This window comes from Pleurodeles waltl, chromosome 4_2, assembly GCF_031143425.1.
Source record: "Pleurodeles waltl isolate 20211129_DDA chromosome 4_2, aPleWal1.hap1.20221129, whole genome shotgun sequence".
NCBI classification, from domain to species: Eukaryota; Metazoa; Chordata; class Amphibia; order Caudata; family Salamandridae; genus Pleurodeles; species Pleurodeles waltl.
Genome location: NC_090443.1, coordinates 864,529,042 through 864,549,916, shown reverse-complemented (window position 1 = coordinate 864,549,916; position 20,875 = coordinate 864,529,042). Strand labels below are relative to the sequence as shown.

General features: G+C 45.3%; 1 protein-coding gene across 1 annotated transcript in view; it reads right to left on the bottom strand.

Annotated features, from left to right (window-relative positions):
• Window positions 1-20,875, bottom strand: part of TTC4 (tetratricopeptide repeat domain 4) — a 170,017-nt gene that overhangs the window by 127,194 nt on the left and 21,948 nt on the right. Inside the window, exon 2 of the mRNA XM_069232620.1 lies at window positions 13,725-13,842. Within this exon, the coding sequence (XP_069088721.1) occupies window positions 13,725-13,842 (118 nt within the window). The remainder of the gene's footprint in view (window positions 1-13,724; window positions 13,843-20,875) is intronic.

Sequence of the window (20,875 nt, the reverse complement as noted above, 5' to 3'; positions counted from 1 at the left end):
CTCATCCACCTCATACCCCCCGTCCTGCGTTCTGCCTCTCGATCCCCTGTGCCCTGAGCCCCAGAGCTTCCCAGATCCTGGGCTCCTGACCCTCCATGCTCTGGCTGGCCAGGTGGTGCCACAAGCAGTAGGGGCAGGCTGAGGGGAGAGGGCGGTGAGGGGGACTGATGCTGGTCAGGGCAAGTGGCGGAGCAGGAGACCGCTGGTCCTGCCCAGGCCTTGATCATTCCACCGTTGTCTCAATACCCCTTGCCCCCCCTCACTCTCCCCCAAGCCGGTGCTCCTGCATTGGACTCTCTGGCCCCAGGCTAGACGCTGCTACCCGGAGGCAAACCTAATCGGTCTACAGCTTCGGGGGACAATTCTTGGAGCAGTTATATCTATTCTTCGGCGTGTAGGTGCTAGGTGACAGGCGAGTGAGGAGACTGTACTCAGCCACCGCTAAGGGTGTGCCCCAGCATCTGCGGAAGTGGCCCTCCTAGGGTGGGTGCTGCTTGCGGATGGCCGGCGAGCCCCACTTGCCAAGTCAGCAACATTGGTGGCACCAGTATAGGTCCTCCAGATATTCTTCAATCTGCACCTGACTCTGTCTCAGCGGAACCCAGTGTCCTGACGAGCGACAGTTTCAACAGTCGATCATCAACTCCTTTGCGCTACCACTTCCACTACCTCCCCCACCTCATCAGCAGAAGCCCACGTGGACCGCAGGAGGCACATAAGGGAAGGAAGAGAAGGAGGGAAACACATGACCATGCGATCAGGCAAAATAAGAAAGGCACCCTCCTCCCCTCCCCCCAACAAAACCGCAATGGGAAAAAGGAAGAGGAGACCTCAGGCTCCGGATAGCCATCACGAGGCACAGAATGTCTTACCTTTTATCAAGATTGAGTCAGAGCCAGACCAGGAAGGGGAAGGGGAAGGGGAGCAACCCATCTCCAGACTTTGTTGCTGGACACAGTCTGGAACTCAAAAACAGCCCGGAACAATCTAAAAAGCATCGCAACACTAATTGCCAACCGAAAATTTATACCAAGTGCTCCTTTTCCAAAAAACGGCGGACTCGCCCTCCTCTTAAATTGCATTGAAACACAGGGGTTACAGCCACCATTAATTCTGTCAATCCTTACAAACACAGCAGATAGCTCACCGTTACGACTTGACTCTGCTGCAACGGGGGGTTACATCAAGCCTAATAGGCCTGCTCAGCCTTCTGTAACCAGCAAAACCTTGTCGCCCCAGGGGCAACCTGTGACAATCATCAGGGCAGAGGTGCATGAGGAGCCCAGACAGGCTCCAGTAAACCCATGGTGGGATTCCCCTCAACTGAGTGCGACCCAATAAATCAATCTAGCGCTCCGTGGACTGAAAGCTGCACAGTCCGTCTTCATCAAAAAGGAGGACCAGACGTACTGCCCACACCCTTGCCTCAAGATGCTGCTTGCCAGGGAACCGTAATAAATTAAGGATCTGAGCCCCTCCCTCCCCAACATCTCTCCCAGCAAATACGAAAACAGAGGGCCTTAGCACGGGCAGGTGAAGAAACCTTATCCTACCTAAACACGCAAGAGTGGGAAGATATGCTTGTCGCATACTCCCAAGACTCCTCCTCTGCTACTTGATTCACCTTAGATCCCAGCCAGCAGTCTCCTGATGACGAAGCAAGGACCAACGCGACCATTCCACCTTTCAGTCACCCGTCTCCCAACAACTGCGCAAGGATCAGAGCAAGCACAGACACAAGCGTTGCATCACCAACTGGCCAGGACCTTTCACAAATCATTACAACCTGCATACAGATGGCGCCTGGACCTCCCTGCTCAAAACCATGCAGCTCCTAGTGGAAGCACTACAATATCAATCGGACAAAATGGACGTTCAGCTAACTCTGCTCAACACCTTGGCAGTATTTGTAGCTGGTATTGATGAGAAATTAGGTGACCTCAAATCCCTTTTCATGCACTTACAAGGAAACACCAGGAGCACTCCCATGAGTTGCTCATGTGGGCCAATAATAGACAAACTATCCATATTACCTTCCATGCTCTCTAACATCTGTGCATCTCTAAAAGCGGGAGCCTCCAGTAATCACCCACACTCGCACCCTTAATCCGACCTTTCAACACATGTGCTGGAAAAAATCTACGTGGAACCTTCCGAGACCACAACTATCGGCCTGAGTACAAGAAGCAATGACAAAACAAATGGCTCCAACCACGCGACTCCTCGAATAGCAACCACCTACAATCGGACTTCAACAGCTACCGTACACAAACCTTTAAAGAACCAACTTCCAACCGACAGACCTGTGGATGTCAACGCCATGGTAAAAACCAATGCCAGGCAGAGACGCACTTAGCGGAGGAAAGGCCACAAGAAGGGAACTGCAGGGATTGGAGTGGACATTTGCAGCTGACCCCAATTTAACTATACCCGACATCTGGGCCTCCAATGAAGGGTCACCTGCTCCAGCAACAACCTCTGAGGACCCACCTTTAAATAGGACTAGCAGGCAGAGGAACGCAGCCAAAAACGTCCACCCCTGGCCTACAGAAAGTGCAGGCAATGCCGAGGTACTGTAATCCCAGCAGCTCCAGCATACCGCTTTGGCCCCATCTCCCGGCAGTTACAGTCAACCTACACAATCAACTTCCCCTACTCCCTCCCCCGACCAGCTAATGGCCCCTCCGCCACAGGACCAGGGAGCAATTATTGCACCTTCAAGCCCCACATACCAAGCACAAGGGGGAAACTCTACAACTAACAGGTCCAATAAATGCTGGAATCTGGGAAGGGACTCCTCCCTAGGGAACGCTCTGCATCCGCTGCAGGAATTCAAAACTCGACCAGATACCTCAAACACGAATTCGTTAATTTTCCATCCTCACTACAGATCAAGGGGATCTGGAGATATCTTGAAGAGGGGGAGTATTCTTCGGCTACTTTCACATCCCCTCTTTAAGCGGCCTGAATTCAACTGATCTCCTAGCAGTAGAATTTCTCCACCCAACCAACGCTACTGCCTCTGAAGCTACCAAGGCCACATGGAAGACAAGATTAATCGCCCAAACAATCTTAGGAGATAAGTTCAACTTTCGAACGCTGGGGCATTAGTATTACCCCCACCGGGAGGCTGGCTACCCAACCCCTTTATTAACATTGGGTCCTGCCTTTGAACCAGCCCCCAGCGTGGTGAAACACGCACCATTCTTAGGAGTGCCCGGGGGTGCTCCCCTGTGTCCTCAGGCCCCTCCTCTACTGCTAGAAGGGATTCCCACCCGAAAAAACTCTTCCCCTCAACTGACTTCTCTTTAAACAACAACAACAAGGTGGTTTTCAAAAACAATCAACAACTACAACAGGAGATTCGCTGCCTGTGTTCTTGGAATGTAAATGGCCTCCTTTCTAAAGCTTTGGACCATGACTTAATCCAATACATCAGCACCTTTGACATTATACTAAAGCAGGAAACTTGGCTGGATGAAACATTCCACTTTCAGGGCTATATGTGCTTCATCACCCCAGCAACCAGGAATGCGAAGTATGGTCACCCGCAAGGTGGCCTGGCCACTTACGTCTCTTTAGCACTGGTCAGAGTCACCACCTTGCTCTCCACCTGCTCCTCTACCAATATTGTGACAATTGCCGCCATGACGAGTGTGCCTACAGCAGAGATAGTTCTCGTAAACACTTACCTTCACCCCAAACTAAAATCTAGTGATGCCAATAATCTAGTAGCTCTCCTCAAGAGTTATATAAGCAGCGGTGGTATAGCCGATACGGCCGATATCATCGTCACAGACGACTTCAATCTGCGTCTACTAGGATCCTCCACCGATGAAACCTCTAATGCCTTTTCCAGCGCTTGGGGCCTTCCTATACAGGGGGCCAACAAACACGGCTGTCCCACAAAGAGCAGCAGGTCTTTGCTCAATAGCTTAGAACTGTTACAGCTAAGAGCCCTCAACAGTAGATTTATTGAGGTCTTGCCTCCAGTAGCAACATACTTTTCCACTACAGCCTCTACCACTACACGTTTGTCACCCTACCACTATTCAAACAAGTAGCCTCCTACCATATAGGCAACAAGGGTGAGAGCGACCACTGCCCACAGGAAATATCCATCAACCTGGAGATAACCAGAATGGAGGAAACGAGTACTGCATATATAACATCTTTTAGCTCAAACTGCAAACGGGTCAAATGTGGGCAATCAAACATGGATCTTGTCACCGAAGCAGCAATGGCTCTTGCACTTGGACTAGGAATAAACAATAATAGCGAAGTGCAAAAATGGGACCAACTCACAACCAGGCTTAGTGGAACTTTTGTGGAGCCAATCACATACAGGAGACTGGCACCTCCCTCAGCCTTAACACACTTGGCACATGCCCACAGGACAGCACCACGAGACGCAAAGAGAAAAATTAACTCCAGTATAAGGCGTCTCCGTGGCAGCCCTGACAATCCAGATCTTCTGGCAACCTTAAGGTATCACAAGCAGACACTGAACAAGCTAAAATGGGCAATCAATAGGAAACGCAGTGAAGACTTGTGGACCAAGCTACACTCAGACACAAGGAACAACGACAGCGCGCGCTTTTGGCATACAAAATGTAACCTTACACGCCCATATCACAGTGACATTACATCACATATACAAGAAGCTGTCTGGGCTCAACATCTAGGAGTCCATTTCAATGACCAGACATCACTGAGCATGGCCACAAAAAGCACAACTTCACCAGGAACTCTTCTCCCACATAGGCCCTCTTTAGAGACCATGTTTATACTACTCACAGATTCAGTTACTATAAAAAATCAGATAGCCAAGGGCAGGAGAGAGGGCGCCCCGGGCCAGAACAGACTTCTGCAGTCTTCAGGCATAACAACCCCTACTGGGAAAAGATTTTTGAACCTCTCTACCTAGAAATAGGGCTGACCTGAACGATCCCACAGTCCTGGAAGGGGATCCTCATATCCCCCATTTTTAAAACGAGGGACAGGTCGCTCCCCAATAGCTATTCCCTGATTGCCTTAATTGACAATGACGCAAAGTACTTTGCAGGCCCGTTACTGGATCATCTGCGTGCATGGACTATTGAAAAAGGAATAATCCCCATGTTCCAAACAGAATTTTCCAAACAGGCTGGCACCATCACGAACATTATGGCCATTGCCCTCTTAAATCGACAAAGCTAGAACACTGAAATGTCAGCTCCATCTATGCTTTGTTGACTTCAAGGCCACATTCGACCACGTGGACAGGAATCTGTTGTGGAGGATGCTTGAAACCTGGGGGCTTCTACATCCACTCTTACGCCAGATAATAGCCCTCCACTCAGACACATGGGTCCAGATAAAATTGGGTACAGGTACTCATCTGTCAAGGCGGATCCCTACTACCAAAGGTTTATACAGGGTTGTGTTTTAGCCCCCATACTGTTCAATCTCTATTTAGCAGACATGGCGGGCTCACTCACCCTCACAAACTCGCACCCCCAAAAATCGGGGACTTGGAACTACTGGGCCTTATGTACGCTGATGACCTCGTACTGATCAGTCACACAGAAATAGGCTTTCAGAGACTATTAAAAGCTATTCAACACTATTTAGCCACAACTGCCTTGACAGCGAACTTTGGTAAAACACGAACATTGTCAATCAGATCTAAGGCACCTACGAGAGCATGCTTTTGGTGTAAGACACGACTTGTTCAAACAGACAAGTATAAATATCTTGGAGTCGTTATTGACAAATCAGGAGACTTTGTGCATCAAAGAAAAGGCCTAATGGGGAAAAGTCTGGCCATAGCACTATCCTTAAAAAGACTAAAAACGTATCTGAATGGGCCTTCATACACCCTCCCTCCTACATGTGCTAAATGCCAAGCTCCTGCCCACAATAACATAGAAGAGGCAGGGGTCTAGATATCTAAAACCACACTGTGATCAAAGTCTACTGGATGATATTCAACATCCCCAGATTCACCTCCCCTGCCCAACTGAGAAAGGAGTTTGGCCTACTGAACCAATCCCGGGCACGACGCAGTGCATATATAAACTTCTGGAGCAAAGCCCGTGGTGCCAACCCAGACACTCTCAATTACTATATGTGGCAAGAGCTCGAACATAAGAACACCTCCCCGTTCAGAATCCACTTAGACGATTCACTTAAGAAGACCGGGCTTACTGACCTTTAGAGGATCCCAATCCCGCACAGCACCTTTAAGAAAACAGTTGGGACTTTGCACACCTACACGTCTCTGACACCACAGTCAGACCTAGGCCAGGGTTTCTTGAGACGAACAAAGGAGCAATTCTTAAAGTATTACAACTTGCTTCGAAGGCAGCCCCTTGGCTGGGGGACGTAACCAATTTTACCTGCCGTCTGTGTGGCGAGGACACAGAAGATCTCCTGCACGTCCTCTGCTCATGCAACTGTCTTGCACTGGAATGAAAAGCTCTACTAAAGAACAAATTAATCGAAAAAGGCATATAGACATGGAGACAAGCAGTGATGGCATGCTACGCACCTTGGGACCTGCAGCTGAACTGTGCCTTAGTGAAGTTTCTATCACTGTGGATGCAAAAGCCGCATTTAACAGAATAGCACTATCCTCCCTGTGACTCACAAGCTCATACAGAGCGCATATTGAAATGACTGGAGAATGCGCATAACCCCTTGATGATGATTAGCAATGCATTTTAAAAGTGTCTTCTTCTTTTATCTTTTTAACTCTTGTTATGGTTTTAAGTAACTAAACAATAAATTTCCTACTACTAGCAGCTTCATTATTGCTGCCACAAATGACTCGCGCTTCAAGGATGAAATAAACACACAGATTCAATTAACATCCAACAATCTGAGGTAGCATAGTTTCAGCACACCCACTTAGGCACCTTACATTTTGATTCTCAAGATGAGAATATTTAAGAACCCTGCTTAGCCACTAGTGGTTTCAATATTTTTTACTATTGAAAATTGTTCTCCTGTTCTCTTGATCTCAGCTAGGTAACTAATTGTATTTTTTGTGTGAAACGTTATCTTGTGACCAATGCTAGAAACGTGTGTAGGAGAGTACACAATTCTATGTCAGGATTGGAGGCTCAGATTATGCTTCTCTTTCTATGCTTTATTATCAACAGCAGCCAATAGGAGAAGATGTCATTCAAAGAAAACATATCCCAGCATTGATGGGATTAACGTCATAACCATAGAGAACACAGCATATATAAACCTCTGAGGCAATAACACTTCCTCTTTCTTTGCTACTTCCGCAGCCAGTTAAGTGCCTCTTATTTTACTAACACCGTATTCCTATTGTGCCATTATTTTGTATTGTGACGCTAGCGCTAGCCGTGCTTGCACTTTTATTGTGGAGTGGGAGCGTGAGCCTTTATATTTACGGGGCGTCGCCCGTACTTTCAATTACGAAGCTTTTTGCCTCGAGAGTAGAGCCCAGTGAAACACGCTCACACTCACACGCGTGCGCTCGCTCGCTTTTTTCTTCTGCCGCCCGTTTTCCCCATTACTCTGGAGGATTTCAACGGTGCAGTGGGAGAGTTTAGCAAGGGCAAGTGAACCCAGCCTTTTCAACCCTTCTAGTCTGGCTCTACCTTGGCTCCTGATGCCCTGAGTCCACTGGATTGGCTCAGGTTTGAAAAAGCCTAGAGTGCTGCAGGCTGCTCCCTCCACGCTTTACATATAAATTTAAATTTCACTTACCCTGCTGGTGTTTTTGCACTCCCCCTGACTGTAGTCTCTGACTACCCCTGAATTTTACGCTCCTTGTGATGTACTCTGTATTATTATGGCCCAATCTTACTCCTATGAGGAGGATGAATATTTTGCGGGCGAGTCCCCCTCTTTTGAAGAAAATCTGGTAGGCACATTGGACAGTAGCGTTCAGCTATCTGTGAATAAGGCGTTAGTGAAGGCTCTCAGCCCTCTCGCTCACCATTTTGAGAACATGGCACGCCATAAAAGGTTAGCTGACGCCCATTACTTCCTCTGAGGGGCTCTACCTCCAAGGGTAAATCAAAGGCCAAGAAGTGGGCTCACTCTGATATTTGACAAACAATCTGCCTCCATTCAAAAGGAACATGGATATAGTTCCTCGCAATTGCAGGACGTTTACGATACTGATCAGTCTTCTGACAATTCTTCCTCCAAATATTCCTGATTCAGACTCGGATGTGGAACTCGGGGACCGTGCAGGCCCAAGCAAACGTAAGAAAGCAGAGAAAACCAAAAATCCTGTCTCCAAGGCCCCACGGGTGTTGACATTCAATCCAGAGGATATCATCCATCCTCAATCCTCAAGCTGGACTCCACTCCCGGAGGTAGCTTCTTACCTCCAGGATCACATCAGGGCCGGGTTTGACAAGGATGTGAGGGCCAGATTACGTGCAGAGTGCCCTAGACCAGATCTTGAGGGTAAGGTCTCCAATACCCCGGATATTGATCCGACAATGGTCACCTTTATGAAAAAGTGGGCTAAGAATCCAAAAAAAGGGCTTGATCGTGCTTGGAGGTCATGCCAAGACAAGCTCCTTGACCTTTCCAGGCCCTTAGCAAAAATCCTAGAAATGGCCTTTGTAGCGAAAGAGTCGAATACTCCTATTGACCCAGATGTCCTGGTGGGTTGGGCTCAGCAAGCCATTTGTCACCTTGGGAATGCTAACGTAGCTATATCCACTGAGAGAAGGTGCTCCATCCTCATATGCATAGACCCTCATTTTACTAAACTCGCTACCTCTGAAGCAGGACAGGTAGCTCAGGGCCTCCTTTTTGGAGCCCCCTTCATTAAAGATCTTTCCAAGTTCGCTGCTACTTTCAATTCCATGGACAAAGCCCAATTATCCCTTAAGAAGGTATTCAAAGAGACTCTTTTTCGGAGGGCCGGATGTTTGCGGGGTCGCTCGTCAGGCCGCTCCTACTATCAAGGTCCCAGATGTGATTCCTTTGCCCGCGGACGTGGGTATAACAGGGAACAGTCAGACTCTACCTTTCACGGCCTCGAGGAGGTAGGGGCCGTTATCGAAAGAACTTCAACAAGGGACAACAGGGAACTCACTAGGACTTGTCCAACTCAGGTGAGACTCATTCATCCTTCAGAGGTGATTCTTGGGGGCAGGGTTCAGACTTGTATAGCAGAATGGCAAAAACTAACCAGAGATTCCTGGATGTTAGAAACCGTTCAAGGTTTCAGGTTGGAATTTTATCAGTCCCCCCCCTTGACACCCCCTCATTTTCTCCATTTTTCCCGTCACGATCAAGACACCATAAGTCTGGAGTTTCATGCTCTGCTCAAAAAAGGGGCGATTTGTCATGCCGTTCCCCATACAAGGGGCTTTTTAAGCCCTATTATTCTGGTAGACAAGAAAGGCGGAGGCTCAAGGCTGGTTCTCAATCTCAAAGAATTCAATGCCTGGATAGTCTACAGGCATTTCAAAATGGAGGGTATTCACCTCCTGAGAGATATTTTTCAGGAAGCAGACTGGTTGGTACGTCTAGATCTAAAGGACGCTTATTTGAGCATCCCTATCTTCCCTCCTCATCGTCGTTTTCTTCAATTTCTTTGGCAAGACCAAAGTTTCGAGTTTCAAGTCCTACCCTTTGGGCTTTCCTCCGCTGCTTGGTGCTTTACCAAGGTGATGAGACCAGTAGTGGAATCTCTTCGCACCTGAGGGGTGCGCATGATCGTTTACCTCGACGATCTGATCCAGATGGCTCAAGATCCCCATCTCCTTCAAATTCACCTGACGTGGACAATTCAGCTCCTGCAGAATCTAGGTTTCTTAATCAACCAACCCAATTCGTGCCTTCAACCATATCAACAGATCAATTTTCTAGGTTTCCGGATAGATTCCGTGAAAGCTCAGCTGATTCTCCCCCCTCAGAAGGTTCGCAATATCAAGAAGGAATTGCGCCTTCTCTTATCCAGACAGAGAGTGTCCTTGAGGAACTTAGCCAGGATGGTGGGGCTTTTATCCTCTTTGAATCAGGCAATTTTTCCGGGCCCCCTTCACTACAGGGCCCTCCAACGCCTCAAGATATCCCACTTGCAGAAGGGCCTGTCATATGCGGACATGGTGCCTCTGTCCGCTGAGGCCCACTCGGAGATAGCCTGGTGGCTAGAGCACATGGAGGCCTGGAATGGGCGTGCGATTTTCAGCACTTTCCCGGATGTGATTTTGGAATCAGATGCCAGCAGATGGGGTTGGGGAGCCCGTTGCGGGGATCTGACCACAGGAGGTCGTTGGTCACAGGAAGAACTCCACCTTCACATCAACTGCCTGGAACTTCTAGCCGGATCCTTTGCGATCCGGAGTGTCTCACCTCTGAAGTCAGATTGTTGCATTCTTCTGAGAATGGACAACCTTTCAGCGGTCAGATATGTGAACAAACTTGGGGGCACGAAGTACCAGACTTTGGCTCGAATTGCCATGGATTTTTGGCAGTATTTCCTAAACCACCGCATTTCAGTGATTGTGGAGTATCTACCAGGAACGAACAATACAGTAGCGGATTGGAATTCCAGATTCCTTCAGGATGGCAGCGATTGGAAGCTCCTCCCAGAAGTGTTTTCGGTTCTGAATCAGAAGTGGGGTCCGTTTCTCGATAGACCTTTTTGCTTTGAGACTGAATCGCCAGCTTCCCCTGTTCTTCAGCTGGAGGCCGGATCCGGAAGCAGTGGCCACAGATGCTTTCCTTCAGGACTGGTCACCCCATCGGGGATATGCCTTTCCCCCCCTTCAGCATGATCCCTCGGGTTTTGACTCAGGTTCGCCGTCTGGGAACTGAGACTGTGTTAATAACCCCCCTTTGGAGAGCTCAAGCCTGGTTCCCCTTGGCTCTAGAGTTGTTGTGCGATGTTCCCCTTCCGATTCCTCCGCAGCGCAACCTTCTGCTGGACCCTGTAGGGATTCCTCATCCCTTGATTGTGGCAGGCAAATTACGTCTGGTGGCTTGGAGAATTTCCGCCAACAATGGCTCTTGTCAGGCATTTCTGAACAGGCTTCCAACTTCATCCATCAGGCCTGGTCTACCAACACTCAAACGATATACCTCTGCTTGGAAGCGATGTGTTCATTGATGTGCGGAACGGGATGCAGATCCCTTTAATGCTGTCAGTCTAGTGGTTAATTTTCTAGCATCTCTTGCTGCGTCTGGTCTGGTTTACAGATCTGTTAATAATTATAGGTCCTCTATATCAGCCGGTAATCTACCAGTTTTAGGTAAACCAGTCGGTGAACATTTTGTAGTTTTCAAATTGATGAGAGGCATTCGATATTCGTCTCTTTGGGACTATAATGTGGTACTTTCATTTATTTCCTCCTGGCCAGAAAATAGATTTTTGTCACGCAAACAGCTTTCAACTAAACTTACTCTGTTGTTATGCCTTATTTCTTGCAAAAGAGTATCAGATGTTCGATCTCTCGACCTGGCAATTAGGATTTTTTCTCTTTTTCTATTTCCAGGCGTACTAAGACAGGCACCAAGTCAGTGTCTTATCCTGCTTTTCCTCACAACTCCAAGTTCTGTGTGGTTCAATGTTTAAAAGCTTATGAAGCAGCTACAGAGGAATTTTGCAGAGACCCTAGGGGTCAATAATTAATTGCCCTTCGAAAACCTTTCAATCCAGTCTCAGCGGCTACTGTAGCCAGATGGATTCTGTCTGATGCAGGAATTGATGTGTCCATCTTCGGAGCTCATTCCGTTTGCAGAGCTATGACCTAAAAATCCTTTAACTTGGGAATGAGATTGGAGGACATTATGAAAGCAGCAGACTGGTCCTCAGAATCTACTTCTAAGGCTTTCTACTATAAACCTATTTTAGACATTGCATCGATTGTGGTTAACCTGCTTTAAATTAGCATAATCTGAGCCTCCAGTCCTGACATAGAATGAAAAATTTTCAAGCTTCCGCGTCAAGAATTTTCAATTCTATTAAGGACACGGAGGCGAGGATTATCCCTCCCTAGTTTAGCAATAAGACACCGGTTTACGAGTTAAGTATCTTGTTTTGGTGTTTAGGTCTCATTGCTTTACCCACCCATTTGTTATGGCATTATTAGCAACTTTACTGTTACCAGTTACTTCTGGACATATACTATGATTAGTTTCTTGTTTCTCCCCCTTTTTTCTTAGGCTTCGACCAGAAATGATGTGCCTTCATTCGAGGGATCCTTGATTACTCCTTCTCCCTGGAGTTGCTGTTTTTTCCTTGGATTTGGACTGTACTGGTTCGGTTTGATCTTTAATAAGACTTCATTGACTTTTATTGACTGAGTTTCGCAAAGAGAGAGGAAGTGTTATTGTCTCAGAGGTTTATATATGCTGTGTTCTCTATGGTTATGACGTTAATCCCATGAATGCTGGGATATGTTTTCTTTGAATAACATCTTCTCCTATTGGCTGCTGTTGATAATAAAGCATAGAAAGAGAGGCATAATCCTCGCCTCCGTGTCCTTAATAGAATTGAAAATTCTTGAGGTGGAAGCTCGAAAACATTTCATTTGGGTCATGCAACTACGTATTAAGCTTGACTTCATTGGTTATTTCCTGGGTACTATCTGGCTGGTTGGCTGTGATTAACAGACTAATTATTTTTCATTGCCAATAAACCCTTTCAAAACCTGGATGTTCTGAGCAAGGCGATTTCTTAGACAAAATAATGACAGAATGAGACATTAGAATGCAAACCCTGGTTTACAGGCATGATGGTGGTGGACTAAACATCTGGGATATTGCTCTCAATTGCTTAGATAGACTGCCACCATAACTGATTAAATGAATGTAGGCTCTCTTTAAGGGATGTGAAATATGCATCACAACAAATAAATAATACTAGTGCATAGTTCAGGCTAATGCCTATGACAAAAGTGTATTTTGTAGAACTGACCCAATTGTATCTGGACTGCATTGCAAGAGTACTCACCGAGAAGCATGTTGCTTATGCAATTGAGTTTAACAACGTCTTGGTTTCTACTAAGCGCTGAAGAATTAAGTTTGTTTTACTGTATTTATCTGTCCTAATACAATACATGAAAAGAGGAAGGAGCACTCAGTGTGGCAATGTGTCAAATGTTCTGCTTTGGTTCAAGCTGCAGGGCTGGATTAAATGTGTGCAGTAACTTCATCACAGCCAAAATTAGCAGTGGGTAAAATGACTAAAAACACATACAAATAAAAGGGGCATCAGAGAGCCAACTGATAGTCAATTAAAAGAGACACTTGTGAAGAGCGAACAGAAGTGTACTCCTCAAACGTTTGAAAGCATAACAATTATTCTTTGGAACAGGAAGATGGTGGGATATTGGACTATGATATTCCTGCGGGTGACATACAGGTGCCAAGAACGCAAACTAGATGTACTGTTCTTAGTAGCCCCACTCCACACAAATGAAATCTGACCTAAATATTCTACATCTAGGCCATGCCTGGGAAATATCAGTGTTTATTTTTTAGATATTTGGGTAACAGAAATCTTTCTAATATGGAATTTTCTTGAAAAAGCTTGTGTAACTACTGCAGATATAAAAGCCCAAATGCAGAATGGAAAGAGTGTTAATTCTGCAGCCGGTGTCCCTGCCTTAGTTAAGTGCGATGGGGGAACACATAAGCCACGTTTCTTATTAATAATTCCCATTTATAATACCTATATACATATTAGATCTTTCCTCTGAAGCGATATGGTTTATCATGGAATTACACATTACCGTCAGGGGATCTGTCCTCATCAAACAAGATTGACTGGAGACATGCCAAATCTGGATTCTCTTTAGGATCAATTTCTGTAGGCGCTTTCTTCATGAACATAGGGATCTTGTCAAACTCCTACAAATAAAGGAAAGAGAATTGCATAAGAAAGTCTTTACAATTGCCATTTTCTATGTCTATCTGAGAAATTAAGTTTCTTGCAATACTGAACAAAGAGCATCTTCACCAACAGAAGCACAAACAGCACTAAATGACCCTACAACTATGCTAAGCATTTCATGATTAGCATGAGCTTTTTTTTTTAACACATAACTATCACAGACATTGCAATGGATAAGGGAAACTATTGTCAATGTGACTATGCAATAAAAATATGCATGAGTGTGCTGAGCTCAGAATACATGGGAGTAAAGCCTTAGAGGGAAGCATTACATCCTTTAAAACAGTGGTGATATCTGCTGCACTCCCTTTCTCAGTCCTTTTTTCCACATCATGTGCCTGTCTTTTCCTCCCAATGTGTGTTCTTCCGCTTATCAATTTCTAAAAATGTGTACATGATGCAGTCATAGCTTCCTTTTGGGCTGTATCCACATTGAATATCGCTGGACTCCATTCATGATTCACATTTGTGGGAGTAACAAATTATTTCTGTTTATCGTTTGAAACTGTGTGCGGTAAATTGTAATCTGTATAAGATTCTATGCTTAGTAGAGTTCAGAGAGATCCTATAGAGAAGCATAGCCTCTATGTACAGACATGTATCATTTATTGGGATAACATTGTTCCAGTCTGGATTGATGACACCAGATTAAAGACACATATTGGAAATAAAGTGAGTGATTACACATCATTTCAATAGTCATACTTTTCTGTTACCCCTATAACATATATTTATTTGTTGTTTTGGCCTTTTGTGGGATTTTATCAAATGCTAATAATCGTCAACCCATGACGTCATGCATTCTGCAATCTAGAAGGTATCTTTGAGACAAATATTCTGACCAGCTAAATGGAGAAGGAGTTGTTGTTCAAATTGGGATACTGGTGATTTATTAGTAATCCTATTTACAGGTCCAACTTTCACCTTGACAAGGCTACATTATTTTATATGTTGGTACCACAGAACTGGGGTTACGATTTGGGCAACTAGGTCCTCTCTTATGAGCTAATATTAAAGGGTTCCAAAAGGCTTTTGAATCTAAATCTCTATTCCGGCACCGCCTTCATGAAGGCTTCTCAGGAAACATTTGACAGCTCTTCTCAACTTCCATTCCAGTCAGCAGCTTGTATCCAATGCTTATACAAATAGCTTTCAGTCTGACAAGCCCTATGATGTTAACGCAGCCACCCTTGCGGCTTTTAGCTGGTTCTGGAATGTTCTCCTGAGTCAAAGCATATACAAATTTCATACAGACACAAAACAGTTCAAATGCAAACACTTTATGCATGTAATTCAGGAATCTGATAGATGTGCCCTCTCATCTTTAAGCAAAATTAGAGAACAGTTCAGCTTAACTTCAATTTCACTGCACCAGAGTAGCACAACATCATAGAATACCCTAAAGGTATGCCTTCTAGGAACTACATATACATGTTTCTGTCTTGGTGAATGAACTGATTCATACCTCAGTGAATTAGCAGGATGTTCAACTCATGTCTGTGTTTTTTAATCAAACCTTTCTTAATTATAGTTGCATTGCAAGCTTTCCAAGCAGCACTTTTCTTTAAAATGCAGTAGGAATCAGAAGAACCCTGGAAATGTTATATCCATGTTTAAAGACCTGGGGACCTAACTACACATAGGGTACATTTTCTTTGTTTGCGCCATGGTGCACTTTAAAACCGGTGTGCTGGACGCAAACAGAGAAAATGCACCCTAATACACTGAACACACTGCCCCTACAACAGCTGAGAACTCGCACTGCCCTGGGAGTGGCGCATTCAAGAGAAAAACGGAGCGGCTTTGAAGCACCAGCTCCGTCTCTCACTGTCCAGGCTGCGACCCGCCTGCAATTTTAAGGGGGGATTAGAAATCCTTTTTCAGGCGGGTGCAGTGAGTGACTGCACCCGCCTGCAAGGGGATGTCTGGGGGGTCCACAGGACCCCTTTTTCGCCCTCCAGAGTGATGCCATCAGAGGGCACACTGACAGTGTGCCATCTTTTAGGTTGCGCACTGTAAGAACGTCTCCTGGAAGCTTCTTTGTCTCTGCACCCACGTCTATAAAAAGGGATTCCCTCATTTTCATGGGTGGCAGCGCTGGGCTTATGTGTGTCAGTGCTATCTGTATTACACAAATGGCCACCCAAGCAGCTGGGACCCTTTCTGCAATACCAAAGTGCCCCAGGGGTGCGCAATGCAGCTGCACATGCCCGTTGCACCCCCAGAGTACTGTGTATAATAAGGCCCGATGACTGGCAAGACAGCTCAGTAGGTAAGCCCTCAATGCTATTTTTGCTGTCATTGTGTTTGACCTTGGCAGGACCACCTAAGCTTCTCATGCTTAAGAGCATGATAAGTGGAGTACTAACAGACTGAATTAATGTAACAACGGTTATTGACAGGAGTAAAAACAAAAGGTGACACCTATGAATTTACTCTCTATTCGGGATAAATTTTAATACAATTCACAGCTATTAACATTTTCATAATTGATTTTTAAGTGTCATTGTGTGACAATTGGATGCTTCTTATCATAAAGCAATGCGCAAGAATGTGAACATAGAAGTAGCCCTACATTGACAAGTGAGTGTGCTCTGACCTCACGTGGTGCAAGTAATTGGAAAGGACAAAATCATAGAAGAACACATTTTAATTCAAGGTATGTGTGTGTATAGGGTTTGTGTTCTCCTGATTGTGATTGAGGGTTGCACATGGAAGGGGGCAAGGACCCCGTTTCTCTCCCTGAACACAACTTCACACTCCCTACCCTGCATCCTGACCTGCCACACTCAACAACGAACCCTGATTTGGAGTTTATGTTTTACAGTGAAAGACAGATGAAGACTACTGAGTCTAACGTCAGCAGGGAAACGGATGGTGATTTTATAAGATGGGACGCACACAAAACTAGGAACATTTGAAAAACAGCACGCTCGCAGGTACAACTTTGGAGGCATTGTATATATATACACACACACACAGAACTAGATTTTGCGCTGTGACGTGCCCAGCTTTTACACTTAGAAGAAAGCATGGTGGCACACACCTCTGGAGAAAATCTCATGTATATTATTGGTGGATTTCTTTCCCATAAATACTTTCAGGTTTTTCTGTTTCGAGTATAGTTTTCCTATACACACGTTACTTCCGGGATATATCTTACAGAATACTGTAACACACTGTTGTATTTTAGCACTTCGTTTCTTATACCTTACCACTATGCAGGAAGTGAATCCACAATCACAGTTCTTAGAATTTGCTGGCAATCTGCAAATTGCAGGGAAGCAATGGTTTCACGCCTTTGAAACATAACCAAGTGCAACGGGCACGTCTAGATTTAGGGCTTAAACAAAAAAAGTTCTTCTTTTACGCTCTTTAGGGTTTGAAGGAAGGTCAAAGTACGACCATCTGCCAGAACAGGTCTTAAATGATGGTGAAGAGACAGCTGAAGACCAGGAAACTGTGAAAAAAACTTCAGATCTGATGGGATGTCCAACCTAGTCACGTGCTCTCTAGACACATTTTTTCCAAAGAGTATAAGGACTAGGAGAAGACTTAGATACTTACATAACTTCAATTCATAAGCTAGTTGCAAAAATGGCAGTATGAAACCTTCAGCGATGAACTAGTCTGTCATCAATTGAGTCACTGTAGTGACAAAAAGAACTTGCCAGAAGCTTTTCTCTATAGGTAACCCCAAATTATAAGATTCTATCAGAACTTGTAATTGCATAGAGACAACAAATATCTGCAAAAAAAAACTTGGACAGAATCGTTGAACAGGTTGATGTAGTTCGATAACGAGTGAACGTTAGTGGGAAAATCTTTTAAGATGAAACAAAGAAATTACTAAACAAACAAATGTTTGTTTTAGATGCGACAACCAGACAAGTAATAAGTGGGAGACTGTGCCCCGTAAGGAATACCTCGAGGATATGCAATAAGCTTAGTTATTTTGCAAAAAATGTGCAGAGGTTCTAAATGCACAAGCAGAAACTTACCTGTGTGTCAACAAGAGTAAACTAAATTGTGAAGAGAACACTCATGAGGATGCACACGATGTTGGACTAGTTGTTGGAGATAACGGCATCAGGAAAGAGGATCCCTCTGAACGTGTCGACCCTTGTGTTGATATTATGATGGGTAATAAAAAACTACATCTATTAGTAAATCTGGATGTGAGACTCATGATAATCACTCATGGTCTTTTTGAAGACACATCGGAAAAGCAGCGACTACTCATTCTGGACCACTCTCCAGTGCCCTGTGAAGGATGAGAAATTGAATCGATGTGTGAATTTGAAGCTATACATGAATTCAAGGGAAAACGCACTGAAGGAAAGATATACATAGGAGTCCAGGGACTCCCCATTTTTCGGTGCCTCTACCGGGGTCTATTTGGAATAGTATTGAAGCATGGAGCTAGAGAGCAGGATTAGGTCATTAGAAGTAGCAAAGTGGCTGAGGAAATGGCTTATGAGTTTCCAAAAGTGCTTTCAGCAGAGCTGGGTAAAAGAGAAGGTTTTAAGCACATGATAGAAATCAAATTCAAAGAGGGTGCTATCCCATTCAGGCACAAGTCAAGAGAGGTACCATTTAGTGTGAAGGAAGATTCAGAAAAGGACTTACTGTTGCTCTGTGACAGAGATTTCAATGAACTGGTGGAATCATCACATTGGCTGTCACCTTCAATGATAGCACAGAAAAGGAATGGTAAGAAGAGAGTATCTGCCGATTTTTACAGCCTAGATTAAGAAATGTGGATTGATTCACACCCTTTGCCAAAAATTACAGAGATGTTAGCCTTTGTTGCATGCGCAAGTAGTTTGCCAAAGTCAATCTGGCACCTGAATTCCAAAAGGTCAAACTGGACTGGATTGCATTTATTTCCTAAGTGGGTATTTTCCAGTGTTGCCGCTTGCTGTTTGGGCTGGCCTCTGTGGCTTCAGTTTGCCAAGGTATAATGTTTAATATGGACAGGGAGATAAAAGGTGTAGCAATTTTCCAGGATGATGTGTTCATTTTTGCATCTGCGAGTGATGCACATGACCAAATTTTGAACAGCATGTTAAACTTTTATGAGCAATGTGTGGTTCTGAAACAAGAGAAATGTGAATCCTTGAATGATTAAGGAGAATTCTTGAGCCAAGTAATCTTGAGTGAGGGGTATTCAGCCAAGACCTGGATTGATCAATACAAATCTTAACACACCTCCGCCCACAGAAAAAATGTAAGTCTTTTTAGGCATAAGTGAACTTTATTCTTATTCTGAATACGCATTAAAAATAGGCCTACAACTAATCTATAAAAAAAGATTGTGGGGGTCATTCTGACCCTGGCGGTAAAAACCGCCAGGGTCAACGACCGCAGGAGCACCGCCAACAGGCTGGCGGTGCTCCCATGGGCATTCTGACCGCGGCGGTACAGCCGCGTCAGAAACAGAAAACCGGCGGTGTACCGCCGGTTTTCCGCTGCCCTGGGGAATCCTCCATTGCGGCGCAGCTTGCTGCGCCGCCATGGGGATTCCGACCCCCATTACCGCCATCCTGTTCCTGGCGGTCGTGGCCGCCAGGAACAGGATGGCGGTAAGGGGTGTCGTGGGGCCCCCGTAACAGGGCCCCACCATGATTTTCAGTGTCTGCCATGCAGACACTGAAAATCGCGATGGGTGCAACTGCACCCGTCGCACCCCTTCCACTCCGCCGGCTCCATTCGGAGCCGGCATCCTCATGGAAGGGTGTTTCCCGCTGGGCTGGCGGGCAGCCTTCTGGTGGTCACCCGCCAGCCCAGCGGGAAACCCAGAATACCCGCAGCGGTCTTTTGACCGCGCAGCGGTATTCTGGCGGTCCCAGCCAGGCCGGCGGCTTCCGCCGCCGGCCGGGGTCAGAATGACCCCCTGTGTCTTTTTCATTGGATGTAACTTGCCAGGTAGCTTTTGAAAGCATAAACTCACAATAGTTGGTTGCAAGGGCTTCAAGATCCTTTGGTCCCTTATTGAAACGCTGTCTGACAGCAGATGCTAGTAACTATGGTTGGGGCCGTCTTGACCCAAATAAAAAAGAAAACAAAGATTTTCCGTTTGGGGAATAGAGAGAATGATCTGGAGAATTTTCTAGTAGATGCTGTTGACATCAGCAACGTTTGTGCCTTTTCTGAAACTGACTGGAAGAGGGCTACATCTGAACATACTGTATTTGAACAGGACGTTTGGTGACGGGTAGATGGCTCAAGTAGAATCCTTCAATTTGGGTCACCAACCTTTTACAAAAATAACCGAAGAACTGTCTGTAGAAGATGGTTTGGTTTTAAGGATTAAAAATGAAAACAACCTGCTGGATTGAAGTCCAGATTACTGAGAAGTGTGTATGAGAGACATTTGGGGTCAACCCTGACCAAAAGGGGGGATTGGTTAATGTTTTACTGGCTACAAATGGACAGAGATACTGATGAAATGGTCAGAAACTGTGCAATCTGTTCAAGTGATGACAAGAGTTTAAAACTATCTACCCCTTCATTGATGTCCAAGGAGTGTACACTAGCTCCCTGGAGAAAAATTGGTATTGACCTGATGGGTCCATTTAACTTGTTAGCTCATTACTCATAGTTTGTATTTGTCATGGTGGATTACTACACAAAATGGCCTAAGACAAAATTCTTTGGTAAGCCCAATTCCAAGGCTGTAATTGAGTTCATGAAGGATGATTTTTTCGAAGAGCAGGGAGCTAGCTATGAATGAGCAGAGAGAAGTAGAACAGAGGGCTATATCCTGAAGCCTGGAGAGAGCTAAGGAAAGTTTATTTTAAGAAAAACCTTTATGATAGTCGTCTCAGTGTAGAGTTTTATTTCAGTAATACTACCCTTGGACTTTCTGATGCTAGTCTTAGGGAAAGACTCAAGAGTCCATAATCCTGGCCCACATCTAGATCACCAACCCACACATCAACGTGTCACTGTAAGGTGACAGGTCACCCCTTATTACAGCAATTACAG